Raw genomic sequence first — 14,206 nt, 5'->3', positions numbered from 1 at the left:
ATTCCCGGGCGTTTGATGGCGCTAGTGGTATCTCCGGCCACGGCCCCCTGCACGCGCTCACGCTGCTCGCGACGATAGCGGCCCCGGCGATCGACTGAAAATTGCGAAAGTGAAATTAGTTAACTTTTTTCCTACATCGACCTTTGGCGCTGACGTAACAACTAAGAAATGGCTGGAGTATATGGCGAAAACGTTCCAATTTTTAGAGTTTCATTAATTATTTCTAATTGTGTAATTTTAGGGTTATAATTTCTTTCCGTAATCTTTAAATTACTTATTAATAAATAAGTAAAATACGTTTGGATATTTTTAAATCAAAATACGCGCCGAGAAAACCAGACAAAGAAGACGCTGTCGACGTTAATAATGTAAACAAAAGAACTAGTCATGTGTCCGCTTATCAGCTGTTGTTTTTCGATTTTATTCTTAGAGTTCTTTGATAGTAAGTTGTTTTAATATTTACAAAGTTAACTTCAATTTAAGTAAATAAGTAGTAAATGTAATGCAGATTATAAAACTAGAATATTATTTTTACAGTTAACAAAGTCAGACAATGTTGAAGATTGCTGAAAATATATGTATGAGACATGTAAGCATTCTAAATCACAGACTCACTAGTCTCAATCACAGTTCACAATATGGTTTAGGTCTAAATGTAGAGATTCCCATTTTTTTTACCATAATTTAAGTTAAAATTGGTTTTTGTTAATTGCTTTTAAGAATCTCGATAACTTAGTAGTCCCACGCTCACATTAAAGTAATCAGCTTTTTTCAAGTAAAATTCATCAAGATTCAATTAAAATTACTGGATGATGTAGGAACATGCTGGATGATGTAGGAACATGCTGGATGATGTAGGAATATGCTGGATGATGTAGGAATATGCTGGATGAGGTTGAAATATGCTGGATGATGTGGATAAACATTCTTTTCGTTTCTGATGGTAGTCATATTCGAATTTGAGACCTAATCGTATATTGGCTCATATGTAATGCCACCAATTAAGTAATAGGTAGTGACGTACATCTGGTTCCAAATCCTACGATTACGCATTAGCCTCACAACAGACTATCATTAACTGAAGTTCCTTAAAATACAAACCACAAACCAATCTTTCATGTGAAGTGTATGCTTCGTTGACTACAAAATCATTCCTAGAGATGCTCTTAATCCACAGTTCGCATAAATTTTCATCAGCGGGTAACTGATGAAATGACACTTTGGTCTTCTTAAAAGTAGATGAACACAATGGAACAGAACAATGCTGGTATTTTTTAAATGGGTAATTTGGAGGGGCAGGTCACTTCCTTAATTAACGACGCACCTCTCAAAATATTAAATCGTTATTATTTTGATTAAATTCAATTTAATCATGATTATGTTGATTAAATCATGTTTAATTAATTAATATAATCTTTAAATCTATTTAATCATGATTAAATGATTAAATCTGATATAAATGATTAAATCTGATTGAAACAATTAAATCTGATTGAAACGATTAAATCGTGATTAGTATGATTAAATCGCGATTAGAAATTAGAACGAGAATCAGAATGATTATATTGGTGATTGGAATGATTATAATTGTGCGTGATTTTATCGAGCTTATTAGAATAATTTACTAAGTGATTAGAATTATTATTTCGTATTTACCGCACTCGATAAAATCTCGATTCGACCGATTATATTGATTAAATCGTGATTAAAATGTTTAAATCGTGATTAAAATGTTTAAATCATGATTAAGTTTAAATCGTGATTAAAATGATTAAATCTAATTAAAATGTTTAAATCTGATTAAAATGATTAAATCTGATTAAAATGATTAAATCCTGATTAAAAAGATTAGATCCTGATTAGAATGATTAAATCTCGTTTAAAGCGTGGTTAGATTTTCTAATCTTGATTAATTTTTGTTGAAGAAATAAAAAACAATGAAGATATTTTGTAACAAAGTCATTCAACAGTACTAGTCCGTTCTTACTAGTCAGTTTTCTGTTGTACTACCATCGTTTCATTAATTGCTATGTATATATATATTTTAACCAAGTCGAAAATAAACCGTTCATTACTTGTAGCTGATGTCACTGGATTTATTTCGGTATCTGCGCTCTGCTCCGTGTTGCTGTTGAAAACTTCAACAATTTTTTTAATTTTAATTACGCTGATTTAATCACGATTACCTTGATTTAATAATTTTACTATGATTAAGACGCACCCAAAATGGAAGTGACCTGCCCCTCCCGGTAATTTTCACTTATTAAAAAAACAGGATGTAACGCAGCCAGGGTAATGGCATTTGAGCAAATATTAATGTTTTATCTTATGCAAATTATAAAGAACAAAGTTTGGTGAATATGACAAAAATTATGAGCAGTTATCATAATTATAGTCTTAAATAACTACAAAATACAGTTTTTAATAACTTGAAAACTTATTGCCAATACAAAACTTAAACCATTTATGGTTAGGCTTAGCAATAAAATGTTACCACTCAAAATATTGAAATATTTATTAAAAAAAAAAATTTTGAAATGAAAACTTACATACTTAAAAAGTGTTATTACTAATTGTTTGTTACAAACTTCTCCAAATTCAATAAAACAGTTGGAAAAAAACTTCACTAATGCAAATTCATCGCCATTGAAACGTATGTTAAACTTCCCGCCTCTTTGATAGATTCCGGTTGTTACACCAGCGTTCCAAGCGACGGAAAATCGCTGTCGCGAAAATACATGGGGAGGAAATTCTTTGCCGGGACCGCTATCGTCGCGAGCAGCGTGAGCGCGTGCAGGGGCCCGTGCTGTAGCGAAGCGACTTTACACTCTCTGGTCAAAATTGTTAAAATATGGCGGATATTGAAGACTCATTTCTAGTTACTTCGCTTATTAATTACGCTAATAACAACTGTAATGGGTTTCCAGTTTCAAAATACATCGGAAATGAAAGTTTAGTTGTTACTACAAGCAAAAACACGGTCAGCTTATTTAAGGTAAGATTTTTTGACAAAAAGTTATAAAAAATCAAAATGTCACGTGTGAAGTAAGCCTTGGTATGTGCTCCGGTGATTTGGAAAGTGGACCTTTGGTAATTCAGAAGTACTTTTGTAAAATTTAATATATTGCTTGAGGTAGATGTTATCCTCATAACAAGGGTTTATATTCCTATACCAACCTAAAATAGATAATTTTAGCTGTTACAGTGCATAATTGATAACGATTAACACTTTAAGACTTAAGAGATAGTATATATGAACTAGGGATTTAAATGGACAGAATGTATTGGTTCTTATTAAAGTAGCTCTCACGAAAAAAAATACTTGGGATTTGGTTAGGGTAAATTTCCATTTGTTTCAAAGGGATCTATACTTCACTGACAGTAATTTAGTAATTTCAATTCTTTAATTGTTTCTTTAAGTTGCATGAGACCAAACCATTCCGGAGCTGGTCTTCAAAACAAAATCAACAATTTACTTGTCCTGTGGTTTTCAATAATGTTTCGTCACATCTGAATTGTGTTCAAAACAAACAAGTTAATTTTGTTCCATAACAATATTATTCTTTCTTAAAACACAGTTTTAATGTTATGTATTAAATTTAATTTAGGTATTACGACAATGGACTGATGATTTAGACTCCATAGATTTGGGGTCCAAATTTAAAGTACTCCAATTTTTTTTTTAATTTTTATTTTTTTAGGGATTGTACGGGTGAGATTTTAGTCAGGATTTGGGAGACAAAAATTAAAATTGAGTTGGAGCATATCTTTGCACCAGTTGTTGTGCAAATGTAGCCAATAGCTTCTACTAATGATATTAAAGGGAGTATGAAGTAGAAAGTTTGATGGTGGATCTACAAATTATTACTGTACATACAGCTCTTTATTAACTAAAATTTAATTATAATTAAAAATTTAAAGTACCAAAATTATATGTCTGGATTTAAAAAAATCACTTATTTAATTTTCTGTGACTATACTTAAAAGGCTTACACTTATTTGACTATCTTAGTTAAATACTTTAAACAATAACATAAGTTTAGATGCTGGCTCAGTGCCTACCCGATTATTAGCCAATAATCAACTATAGAATAGCAGTATTGCTTTAAAATCTGTAGTTGTGATTGTTTCACTTTTGACCATTACGAAAGTCGCCAGAAACAAAGTTTTAGTTTCGATTATGTACAAATATTTTGGCCAAGATTTTTTAGTTTCTTAGAGTTTTGGTACGAAAGTGTACAAATTATTGGTAAGAGTAAATCGTAGCAAAGTGAAAAAAAATAAAGAATTAAAAAAACCACATGTATTAAACCAGGCAACCCTGGAATGGATATTACTACCTTCAAGTTTTCAAAGTTCATTCTTTAAATTATACTAAAGCATTGAATTATACTTTAAACTTTGATAAAAACATGAGTAAGATTCTTAAGGGAAAAATGTGTTATGGAACCCCACTGTTTTTGGAAAACTCGATTCTAAATATTCCGATATCCTGTACAATCCCTAAGTATTTTTCATTAATGTAATTATTTATTTTTTATTATAGTTCAATGACTGCATAAGACAGCTTTTAAATTTAAATAACCATGAACCAATCGTAATTTTTGAAAATGGGGACTGTATCGCTTTGAAATATGCTATAGATAATTGTGAACATAAACGTAAAAATGTGTTGGGTAATGGAGAAAAAATTATGAGTACCAAAGCTGTTGCGGGAATTGAAGTAATTACAGTATTTCATCACGTTGCTTCAGAACAAGTATGATTTTTTCTTATCAACCATTTTATAGTAAGAATAATAAAAGCATCTTTACTGAGCATATCAATATTATCCAAAGCCAATTTCCATATACTTTATTCAAAAAGTCTCTGACAGTGCCCTTTGAGTTTAACATGATATTTACAGGCAGTTTGCTTTATTATTTATAGTGAATTAAAGCTGTTCTTTCTTTTCATTGTTGAAATTAAGGAAAAATCACATTACCCAGCATGTGGTAGTATAATTAATAACACATAATAATAAATACTCAAGAAATATCATGTAAACCATTGTGAAAGCAAGTCAGAAAAGCCTTTCAGGAAATATTTATCCTGGGTTATTCATTGCATTTCAGCCAGGAGACTTAATATTTTATTGTGTGAGCTTGTCAGTTCAATCTGGCTCTGTGATAGATGTCGTGAGAACAACACTTGAGAAAAGTAACTCTACTTTTCGAGACTGGGATCTTGCAATAACTAACGATACTCCATTCTTATATACATTATGTACGTAATATCTTAGATTTTTCCGTGCATAGCCTAAATTGATTTGGTTTTAATAGGGGAAGATGGTGAAATTCGTAAACACAGTGTGTCATTGTTAGAAATGTTTTCATCGCTCTGCAAAATTAAAAGAAACTTTAATGGAAACTTTCTTAAAATCATCGGCCCTACACATGCTTTAGTAGCCTCTTCTAAATCCGAAGGTGAATTCTCAATTATCAGTTATAATATGACTTTAATTTGCTTTAAAACATTAAATTTAAGGTTTTGAAGTTGAGATTTGGGATTTAAAATTTAGAGTTTGTAAAACAAGTAAAAAATTTGAAATTTGTCTACATAGTTCTTCTCATGTAAGTATTACTAATTGACTTTGCTGGATGTAGTTGTGAAATGTAATTGTTATTAATTCCATTGTAGTTGCATTGGGAAAATTGTTGCTTGTTTATTCAGTCATCTAATCACATTCACTGCATAGCTGTGAGAATTTTCAGTTCTTTACTATCTAGTTCGATTGGAAATAACTCATCCACTGATGCAATCATCCCCGCAAAAAAACTTCGTTGGACCTCTAAAATTGTAATTTTCATTGCTATTTATTTTTTTTAACCAATAATAATATTTAATAAATTTATAGGATGGAAATATGGACACTTCAGAAATTTTAGATAAAACAAATGTTCTAAGTGTTTTTGTGTAAGTTCTCGTAGAAGTATGTAATATATCTCTTAGAGATAAATATCAATTTCCCTGTAGTGCCAGTGGCGCAGGTAGAGTATTTGTCTCCCTGAGCGATCCCTGCACTGCAAAATTTATTTCAGTTTTAAGAATAGTATAGCTTATATAATACCGCCTATTTTATCTACATAACTTAGTACCTCTAGTGGTATTCGCAAGCTAGCTCCAGATACTTTTTTAAAAACCTCATAGTAGTGACTGTCATTAGAAAACTTATATAATTAAGGAAATATCTCTACATTGGTAGGAGGAGTAATACATATGGTATATTTTCAATGGTGATGCTTTCGATGCATCTGCAGTATCACCGGAAATTCGGGTCCATTACAATCTGCCTTGAACCTTGGAAACTAAGGTTTCAGTTTTATGGCCTAAATGCGTATGACTCTCTGAGTAGATATATTACATACTTCTGCCAAATAGCCAAAATTATTTTTCTATATTGTCATTTATATGGATTTTAAGTACTTGTAAAGAAGAATTAGTGAAAATAATTGAAAATAATGATGTACAAGGTCTAATGAAGTGCTTAGGTCATTATAAGGACATCCTAGAACCTCAGCTGGTTGATATGCTGAAATTTCTATTAGAGTAAGGCAGTGTCTAAAATGTCTGTGAGGTTAAAAACTAATAGATGGTTTCTTTAGGGTGGATGAAAAATTCTTTGATAGTATTGAGGTCAAAGTTTCTTATCCAAATCAGTTTTACTCTGAATCCAGAACCTTGTGCATGTAAGAAATTGTAATTTATTACATTTAATCGCCTTTCTTGAATAAATTATTAAACTTATAAATTCATTCTTAGACTGAAACTCATGTCCCAACCATTTAACGATGTCTTCCTTTACCAATATTTGAAGAAAATTTCCACAAACGATACTCTAGTAAATATTTATCCTTCTTTTTAATTTTCTTCTGTGAATATATTTAATATGCCCTCCTATTTCAGACATTACTCAAGTTACTAAATTTTTGGGTGAATGAAAATATGCTAGTTTACCATCATATTGATGACATATTAACATTACAAGAGGTAAAATGTGTTGAACAGCATATTGTTTTAATCGTAGACAACCTAAGATAACAAGCTTTCTTATTCTATTTTAAGGCAATAACATGGATAAATGTTCTTCTTGATTCTCATTATAATAACTTTCTCTTGATGAAAGATGCAGAAATTCAGACATTTTTATTACACCTCAATGAAATGGTTAATAATTTCGTAAGTAGCTCAGAAGTATTTAGTTTTTCATTTCAGAAAGAAAATAGTATTACTTTTGTAATTTAGTGCTTTGCATTAATTTTTTGTAATATTTAAATTAGTATTAAAAAAAGACCATTAGTGTTTGATCAGTACCTGTGATACAGGACAGGGTTCATACAAACCTGGAAATATCAGGGAAACAAATTGTTGACTAAAAATTCAGGGATATTTAAAATTTTTTGTGAGGTTTGAGTAAGTTTGGTCTGAAGGGGTTGCTTCAACAACAAAATTCTTAAAATATTAGGTGGTTTTGAAACTGGAAATGTCAGGGAAATATCTGAAAATATCAGGGAAAATCGGTTTTTACAAAAGTTGTATGATCCCTATGATAGCACATCTGACTTATAATATTTTTTGATTTATCCATCCCTATTTCTGGAGTTCATGCTGGAAAGTAGTAATTTTCAAAAGCTGGTTTTCCCTGGCCCTTCAAATATTAAAAGAATTTTGACAGCAACATAGTTATGATCTATTTGAAATAATGTGTATTAAGTTTTTTGATTGAATTCAAATTTTGCACACAAAGCCAACAAAAATATTGGTTTATGCAAATAGGCCTAATTCCACAAATCCTTGATTTGATATTTTTTTTGGCAGTTTCAAATATATGAAGATATTGAGGACACAACTCTCTTAATAGAAAGTATACAAAAGGGGAAAAAATTACCTCAAAATTGTGAAAAGAGTTCCTATCATGTGGAATTATTGATTTTATGATATTGATAGTTTGTACATATTTTGTAATTCTTATGCAAAATAAACTAATTTTACCAGTTGATCAATAACACCATAAGTAACATACAACAAAACAAAACTGATTAATAAGTCACAGAGCACTTGTGTTTAGGATTCAGGAACAAGAATGTTCTGAATCACCTTTGGCAAGTGAAAATTTTATCTCCTTGTTTTGCTGTACCAGACTAAAATAACCTATTTGTATTATAAAATACTAAGCATAAAGGTTATTCTAACCTAGTACAGCCGTGTTGTCATCATGAATACTAAAGGATGATAAAATTAGCAAATAAGTAGATTAGTCCAATATGAAAAGGGATAATAAAGCTAAACCCTAAACAAATTTGAAGAAATTTAAAAACTTACTAATATCTTGTACCGATAGGTCTTCGAGCAAACAAAAAGACGCGAAATTCGGACCAAATAGATCGAGTGAAAAATTAAATAAAATAGCCAGAAATTCCAACGGTAGACCGGTTTCTTCCTATTTGGGACTCTTCAGTACCGTGTGGGAAATCTGGCTTGCGACTATAACACCGAATAGATGTTTGTTTCAAATTTGAAAATATTTACAGCTAGGAGCAACAAAAACAGCACCCCACACAAGGAGAATGCAACCCGTCAAAAGTCGTGGATTTTCTTGTGTACAATTTTCATTGGTTAGACGCTTTAGCGCTTGCTGCGGTCGGGAGGGAAAAATTCTGAAATTGCCTTCCCCTCGCCCTTAAAACGTTCAGTGTAAAAGTTCGTCCAATGAAATTTGTACACAACACTGCGTTAGCGTGTTTAAAGGCCAGCTACAATCTCCTTGTGTTTGTTGCTCCTAGTTTACAGTCAAATCCAAAATAAGTATTGGTAACAATCGATTTTAGTAGTTGTAAGACAGAAAATTACTAAGGTCTTTTTTCCAGAAAATTTTCTGTATTTTCCCGAAAAAAGAAAAAAAGGTTTTCATTCCATGATTAGCCTAATATTGTTTGTAAATTTAAATTTCATGGCATTTTAATCCAAAAGTAAAACTAAACCTAACCGCTAGACTAGTCTAGAAAATAAACTCTTACAAAGTAATTACATTTATATTTTTTATTTTCCCGATTTGTGTAAAATTTTCCAAACTTTTTGCTAAATTTTGGAGTTGTTAATTTTCTGCAATGATTCACCAATAAATTTTAAAACTTTTAACATGTTGAAATGAAAAAATCAAGTGAACCAGATATCTTATAGGATGACTTCGAATAGTGTTTATATTTTGATTCAATAATTCATTATTATTTGGCCTAACTGAGCATCATTACCTGGAAGTTTAACTTGCAAACAATTAATATTTTGCCAAGAGCAGAGACGTTTTTCTCATGAACAAATTCTCAATTTCTTAGACAGCTAAAACTGTTCTTAAAATGGGTGGTTAAAATTTAGGCATCTCATAAGTTACTTATGGTACCCATCTAGGTTTCAGAGCTAGAAATCCCGCAAAATTGTAAAAACAAATAACATAAATGAGCATAAATATTTTACTTGACAAATTTATTAATACTTAGCCAGTATAAAAATATGTATAGAAAATGTTCACAGTTTCAAAGATCATTAGCAATATTTTTCAACATATTAAGTGACAATTTAATTTGGTCAAAATTTTTATATTCCAAGGAGTCTTCTATCATGCGAACCTGCTCTAATATTTGAGTTTTAGCGTCTTTCTTACTTATGTCTGAATTTGAAGCTTCCACAATCATTCCATTTGTACTAATTCCATTCCTTGAAAGTCTAGGATCATTAATGATATTTGTAGCATTTGTGTTGTTGATCTTCACTGGCGAGGTAGTTCTGCTTTTAAGAAAGAATTTCATTTGAAAATAGCCTTTCGGATAACCTAGTAGTCACCACAAGAAGCTCACTTACTGCTGGATTTTTGTCTGCTAAGGTAAAATGACAAATCACCTGCTTAACAGACAAAAATCTAGCGGTTAAGAAATTCTTGCGTTGGCTGCTAAGTGGCTATGTAAACTAAAAAGGCTAATTTTTTTACTTTCTAACATACCGAGATATATTGATTTCTAATAATTCTTGCGTTGTAGTTGCTGCAGCTTTCCCTCGTTTGCGTGGAGGTGGCTTAGCGAAACGTGGAATTAAGGGAATTCCTGCTTCTAGAAGTATCTGCTCCCCTAAAGGAAAATAAGTTTTGAAAAAAAGTTTCCAGAATATCAAATTAAACTTAATGACAATTTAGAACAGCTACTAAAAATTCAAATATTCAAAACAATACAGCAGAACTATCATAACTAATAGGCAATTGTAATATCACAATTTAATTCATATCATTTTTCCATTATTTCACAGCGAATGGTCATTCGTTAAACTAACAAGGGGAGTACCCGAGTTGCTTATTGCTGATTTGGTTCAAAGTCGGGCATAATGTAGACCTCTTTGATATATGAAATTTCCCAAAAGGAGACGTTGCACTACCCATTCGATTTGCCATGGCAACTGAAAATCTCTAACGGAAATTTAAAATTTTAGTTTTTTTTTAAATCATGAAATGGGTAATTTACCTAATGTGGTCCCGAGAAACCAAGAAAATCCCATGCTTTTTAAATTGAGATTTTTTTGTTTTAAGTGGTCAAAAACATTTTCAGTTGCCATGGAAAATTGAATGGGTAGTACAACTTCTCCTTTTGGGAAACTTCATATCTCATATAGGTCTACATTACGCCCGACTTTGAACAAAATTGGCAATAAACACCACGGGTACTCCCTTGTAAGAAAGAAGTACTCAACCAACTAAATATCATTTTGAAGACTAGTTTGCTAGCTCTAATGAATTTATTTATGAAAGAGAGTGTACATTTATAGTATTTAAAAATCAACAAACTTTAAAAAAAACAAAATTGCAAAAAATATATTAAAAAAGCAGATATTATCTAAGAGTTATCTTTTGCACGTTTAAAACAAATTGGTGGCATGACATTATTAACTCTTACGTGTTCTGCTGGTAGCCACTTTTCGAGCTGGGATACCACGTTTAAGTTGGATGGCGGCAGCCACCTCTGGGACTTGAGCTTTAGTACCATAATTTGCTTTGGCAGGGGTAGGTGCTGGTTGGGCTGCTGGAGGAGCCATGTCAATTTGTGGAGGTGGAAAAAGATTATCAGCAATAGGACGTCTAAGTAGGATTGGAGGAGGGGGTAAAGCAGGCATTCCAATTATAGGAGGAGGGTTTGGGATATTTCCTTCCATCAATGCTGGCATGGGCGGAAGAAGACGTGCAGGTTGTATGAGTTGTCTTGGTAGTTGGGCACGAGCTTGTTCAGCAGCTGCAAGTGCTTCCCTCATATTAATTAAATCAAGATCCGCTACTAGATAATCTAGATTAGCTCGAGCCCGTGCTCTGTTTGCAACTCGTGGTCTTCTACCTCTTTGATCCACATTAGTTCTAATAGGTCTACCTGGTTCAGGCTCATTTGGTGCACCAATTTGTCGTGGCATTTGATAACCTATAAAAAGGAAGGAAAATAAGTAGTTCCAGTTACGAACACTAGTGTCCAAAGGTGAGAAAATACATGCTGACTACATTCCATATACCTTCTTTCTCTCTCATTTTAAGAGCTTCCTTTTTAATTTCCTCAATGGCCAGTTTATCGTCTTCATCAGCATTAGACCATAAAAAGCAAGCCTTGCACTTTTTGCATCCTTTATTTGGTGAGCGTGGGTGTTGACAGAAGTGTGTGTAATCTATCTAAAAAGTTATACTATGTCTAACAAGCTTTCGGTTATATTAAAAAATGGGAAAAGGGAATTAGTTTCTTACCTTCTCAGTGCGACAAATATAACACATGGTTTGGGAGCATCGACAGGTGATTTTGTTGCATCCGCTTTCCTTTGTAAATCGGGATTTGCATTTCCCACAGGTACGTATTTTCGCTTCAGCCATCTTCTCTTCGTAATCTGTTCTGATTTTAGTCTCAACATCCTTTTCTACTTCTTCACATTTAAGCCCTTCATGATCTTTGAAAAGTTCTTCACACTTACGACAGAACCTCTAAAAAAAGGTAGATCAAAATGTTATATCATTTGTAATCGAACTATTTCAAACGTTTATTTACTTTTTGGCATTGGGTGCAAGTAAAGAATTGTTGTTCAGGTTCTAATTCCGCACCATAGCCACAAAATTTGCACCTTACAAAATTCTCAAGACACGCACTATTCAAACATTCATCGCTAACTCGTTCCTCATACTTTTTGTATAAACTGAATGGTAAGGCACGAAACAATTGACCTGAAATTTGTTATTATTAGTTTCTGTTAAAATAACTGTTTTAAAACATTTTCTTCGTCAAACTTACTATTTGGAAAAATCTCTGAGCAGCCAGCAGTCATGCATAACAATTCTCCTTTGCCATGGCCATAAACAGATTCTTGTGCATATCGTTCAAGGCATTGACAACAGAATAAATGTCCATCCAGACATTGTACCATATAGTCAAATGGGTTTTCATTGAAGCAACAACCGCACTCGAATAAAACATCAACATCTGTGACAGTACAATCAAGATTGGGAATGCTAGACACTATAGGAGGTTCATTGGATGAACTATCTGCATCTTGTAACTGGTTATATAAAAAAAATAACTAGTTAATTAATGCTAAAAAAAATTACACCAAAGTACATAGCTTATCATACCGGACCACAATCGTCTTCAATATATTCAGGTACTGTATGGGGTTTAGTGGTTATGTCTTCCTCCCCTTGGACAATAGTAGATTCTTTCTTCCTCCGTTTTGCTGGATGTTGTATGTTAGTAGATGAATTTTTACAATCAATATTTGAGTCACCACTTAGTACTTCTTCTTGAGCATTTACATTTATTTTAACATCATGAACAATATCTCCCACATCGCTGAGAATTACTGTGTCACTGAATTTCTTCAACTCATTTGGGTTTTGATCACCAAATTCATCAATAGTTTTATTTTCAAGTTTTTCAAGCGTTTTATCTTTTTCCCCTTTAATGAATGTTATAGCTTCAGGAACATTTGGTGTTGTACCAGCCAATTGATGAGCTAAGTCCATCAAATTTAGCTCTTCACCATCATTATCACTGGAATCACTGTTAACTAACTCAATGACACTTCTTGGAGGTGAATGGATATCATTTGGTGGTTTTACAATTTTGCTAATGCTAACCAAATCCGGAATATCAAACATATCACCATTCTCTATTAAAAAATTACAGATTTTCTGCGTGGCTGTATCAACGTCATCTGTTTCAATTGAACAAATCGAAGGTATTAAACCATATATGTGTTCAATAGGCACTTCGGTAAAGATGTTACACTGTAAAGCACATGGCATCAATTTTTGATTAATGAGGAAGAAATAAAAAAAAATTAAAAATACAAATAAATTTACCACATGGGCGACTATCTCGCTCGCCTTATCAACATCCCCCATCATAGATAATTATTAAAAAAAAATAATACTAAATACAACTTCTGAGGTAAACAACTTGAAAATTTTTCAATTTAAAAAATTATAAAATCTGGATACCGAGTCTTATCTTATCCATGGTCTTATCGTACTATTTCAAACCATAACTAAATCCGAAACTCGCGCCAAGAGCCCACGACGTTCAGAACTCTTATGGAAAAGGCTGCTGCTTTGGCTGGGAGAAAACCATTGAATTTTGAATAGTACCGCTAGAATGGCAATTTCAATCTGCCTTCCGCGAAACAATTTTTGCAAAGTTGTGAACTCTATCATTTGTTGGTAGCGCCATCCGCTATTAGCGGCGGGAACTATATCCCATACAATTGAATTAATAGTACTAGTGTACTTTGAAAGCGATAGATGGCTGTATTATTCCCAATTCAATGGAGAAAAAACCTAAAACCTGCGCATTCGGGAAAAAATTTTGCTCCTCTCTTGCAGGGCCAACTTCGATCGCGCTTTAGCGGCCCAGTCAATCGCCTGAATTTAACGTGTATATATCAGACCAAAATCCACAAAAAACAATTATTTTTAAATAAATTTAAAAAAACATTGAATTAAACCGAATGTAGGTTAATATTTAACTAATAGTATAATATTTTTTATTGATTCAAATTTTTTAACGATGTTTATAAATTATAAAAGAGTTATTATTTTTACCTCTCCGAGGGGACAAAGTCCCCTAGGAGGGGTTATACAATCACCGTGTCTGTCTGTGGGTCTGTG

At 32.4% G+C, this 14,206-nt stretch overlaps 2 protein-coding genes across 4 annotated transcripts; one reads left to right on the top strand and one right to left on the bottom strand.

Moving 5' to 3' along the window:
• Window positions 1–381: 381 nt before the first annotated feature.
• LOC149962983 (nucleolar protein 11-like) lies at window positions 382–8,027 on the top strand. Of its 2 annotated transcripts, XM_090170416.1 has the most exons (18): window positions 382–442; window positions 538–589; window positions 819–943; window positions 2,683–2,995; window positions 3,421–3,534; window positions 3,609–3,665; window positions 4,547–4,759; window positions 5,115–5,265; window positions 5,322–5,465; window positions 5,527–5,612; window positions 5,680–5,838; window positions 5,897–5,955; window positions 6,463–6,588; window positions 6,645–6,728; window positions 6,802–6,880; window positions 6,946–7,029; window positions 7,105–7,218; window positions 7,858–8,027. In XM_090170416.1, the coding sequence occupies exons 4-18, from the start codon at window positions 2,852–2,854 to the stop codon at window positions 7,975–7,977; spliced, it is 1,734 nt and encodes a 577-aa protein (XP_090026542.1). In that variant the 5' UTR covers window positions 382–442; window positions 538–589; window positions 819–943; window positions 2,683–2,851; the 3' UTR covers window positions 7,978–8,027. The 2 variants fall into 2 exon arrangements, with proteins under 2 accessions (XP_090026542.1, XP_090026543.1); XM_090170417.1 differs by lacking the exons at window positions 382–442; window positions 538–589 and having other exon boundaries at window positions 706–943.
• A 1,486-nt stretch (window positions 8,028–9,513) lies between these two features.
• LOC149962982 (uncharacterized) lies at window positions 9,514–13,697 on the bottom strand. 2 transcript variants are annotated; one of them, XM_090180294.1, is made up of 9 exons: window positions 13,403–13,697; window positions 12,674–13,327; window positions 12,336–12,600; window positions 12,096–12,268; window positions 11,801–12,031; window positions 11,575–11,728; window positions 10,974–11,486; window positions 10,034–10,157; window positions 9,514–9,822 (listed from the first exon to the last, which is right to left on the bottom strand). In XM_090180294.1, exons 1-9 carry the CDS (start codon window positions 13,445–13,447, stop codon window positions 9,570–9,572), a joined length of 2,412 nt encoding a protein of 803 aa, XP_090036420.1. In that variant the 5' UTR covers window positions 13,448–13,697; the 3' UTR covers window positions 9,514–9,569. The 2 variants fall into 2 exon arrangements, with proteins under 2 accessions (XP_090036420.1, XP_090036421.1); XM_090180295.1 differs by having other exon boundaries at window positions 9,515–9,819; window positions 13,403–13,695.
• Between the last annotated feature and the right edge of the window lie 509 nt (window positions 13,698–14,206).

The sequence above is a fragment of the Leiobunum rupestre genome, chromosome 1 (genome assembly GCF_980474605.1).
Source record: "Leiobunum rupestre chromosome 1, qqLeiRupe1.1.hap1, whole genome shotgun sequence".
Lineage (NCBI taxonomy): Eukaryota > Metazoa > Arthropoda > Arachnida > Opiliones > Sclerosomatidae > Leiobunum > Leiobunum rupestre.
Note: the sequence above shows the minus strand (reverse complement) of the source record. Positions and strands in the feature narration are given on the sequence as shown.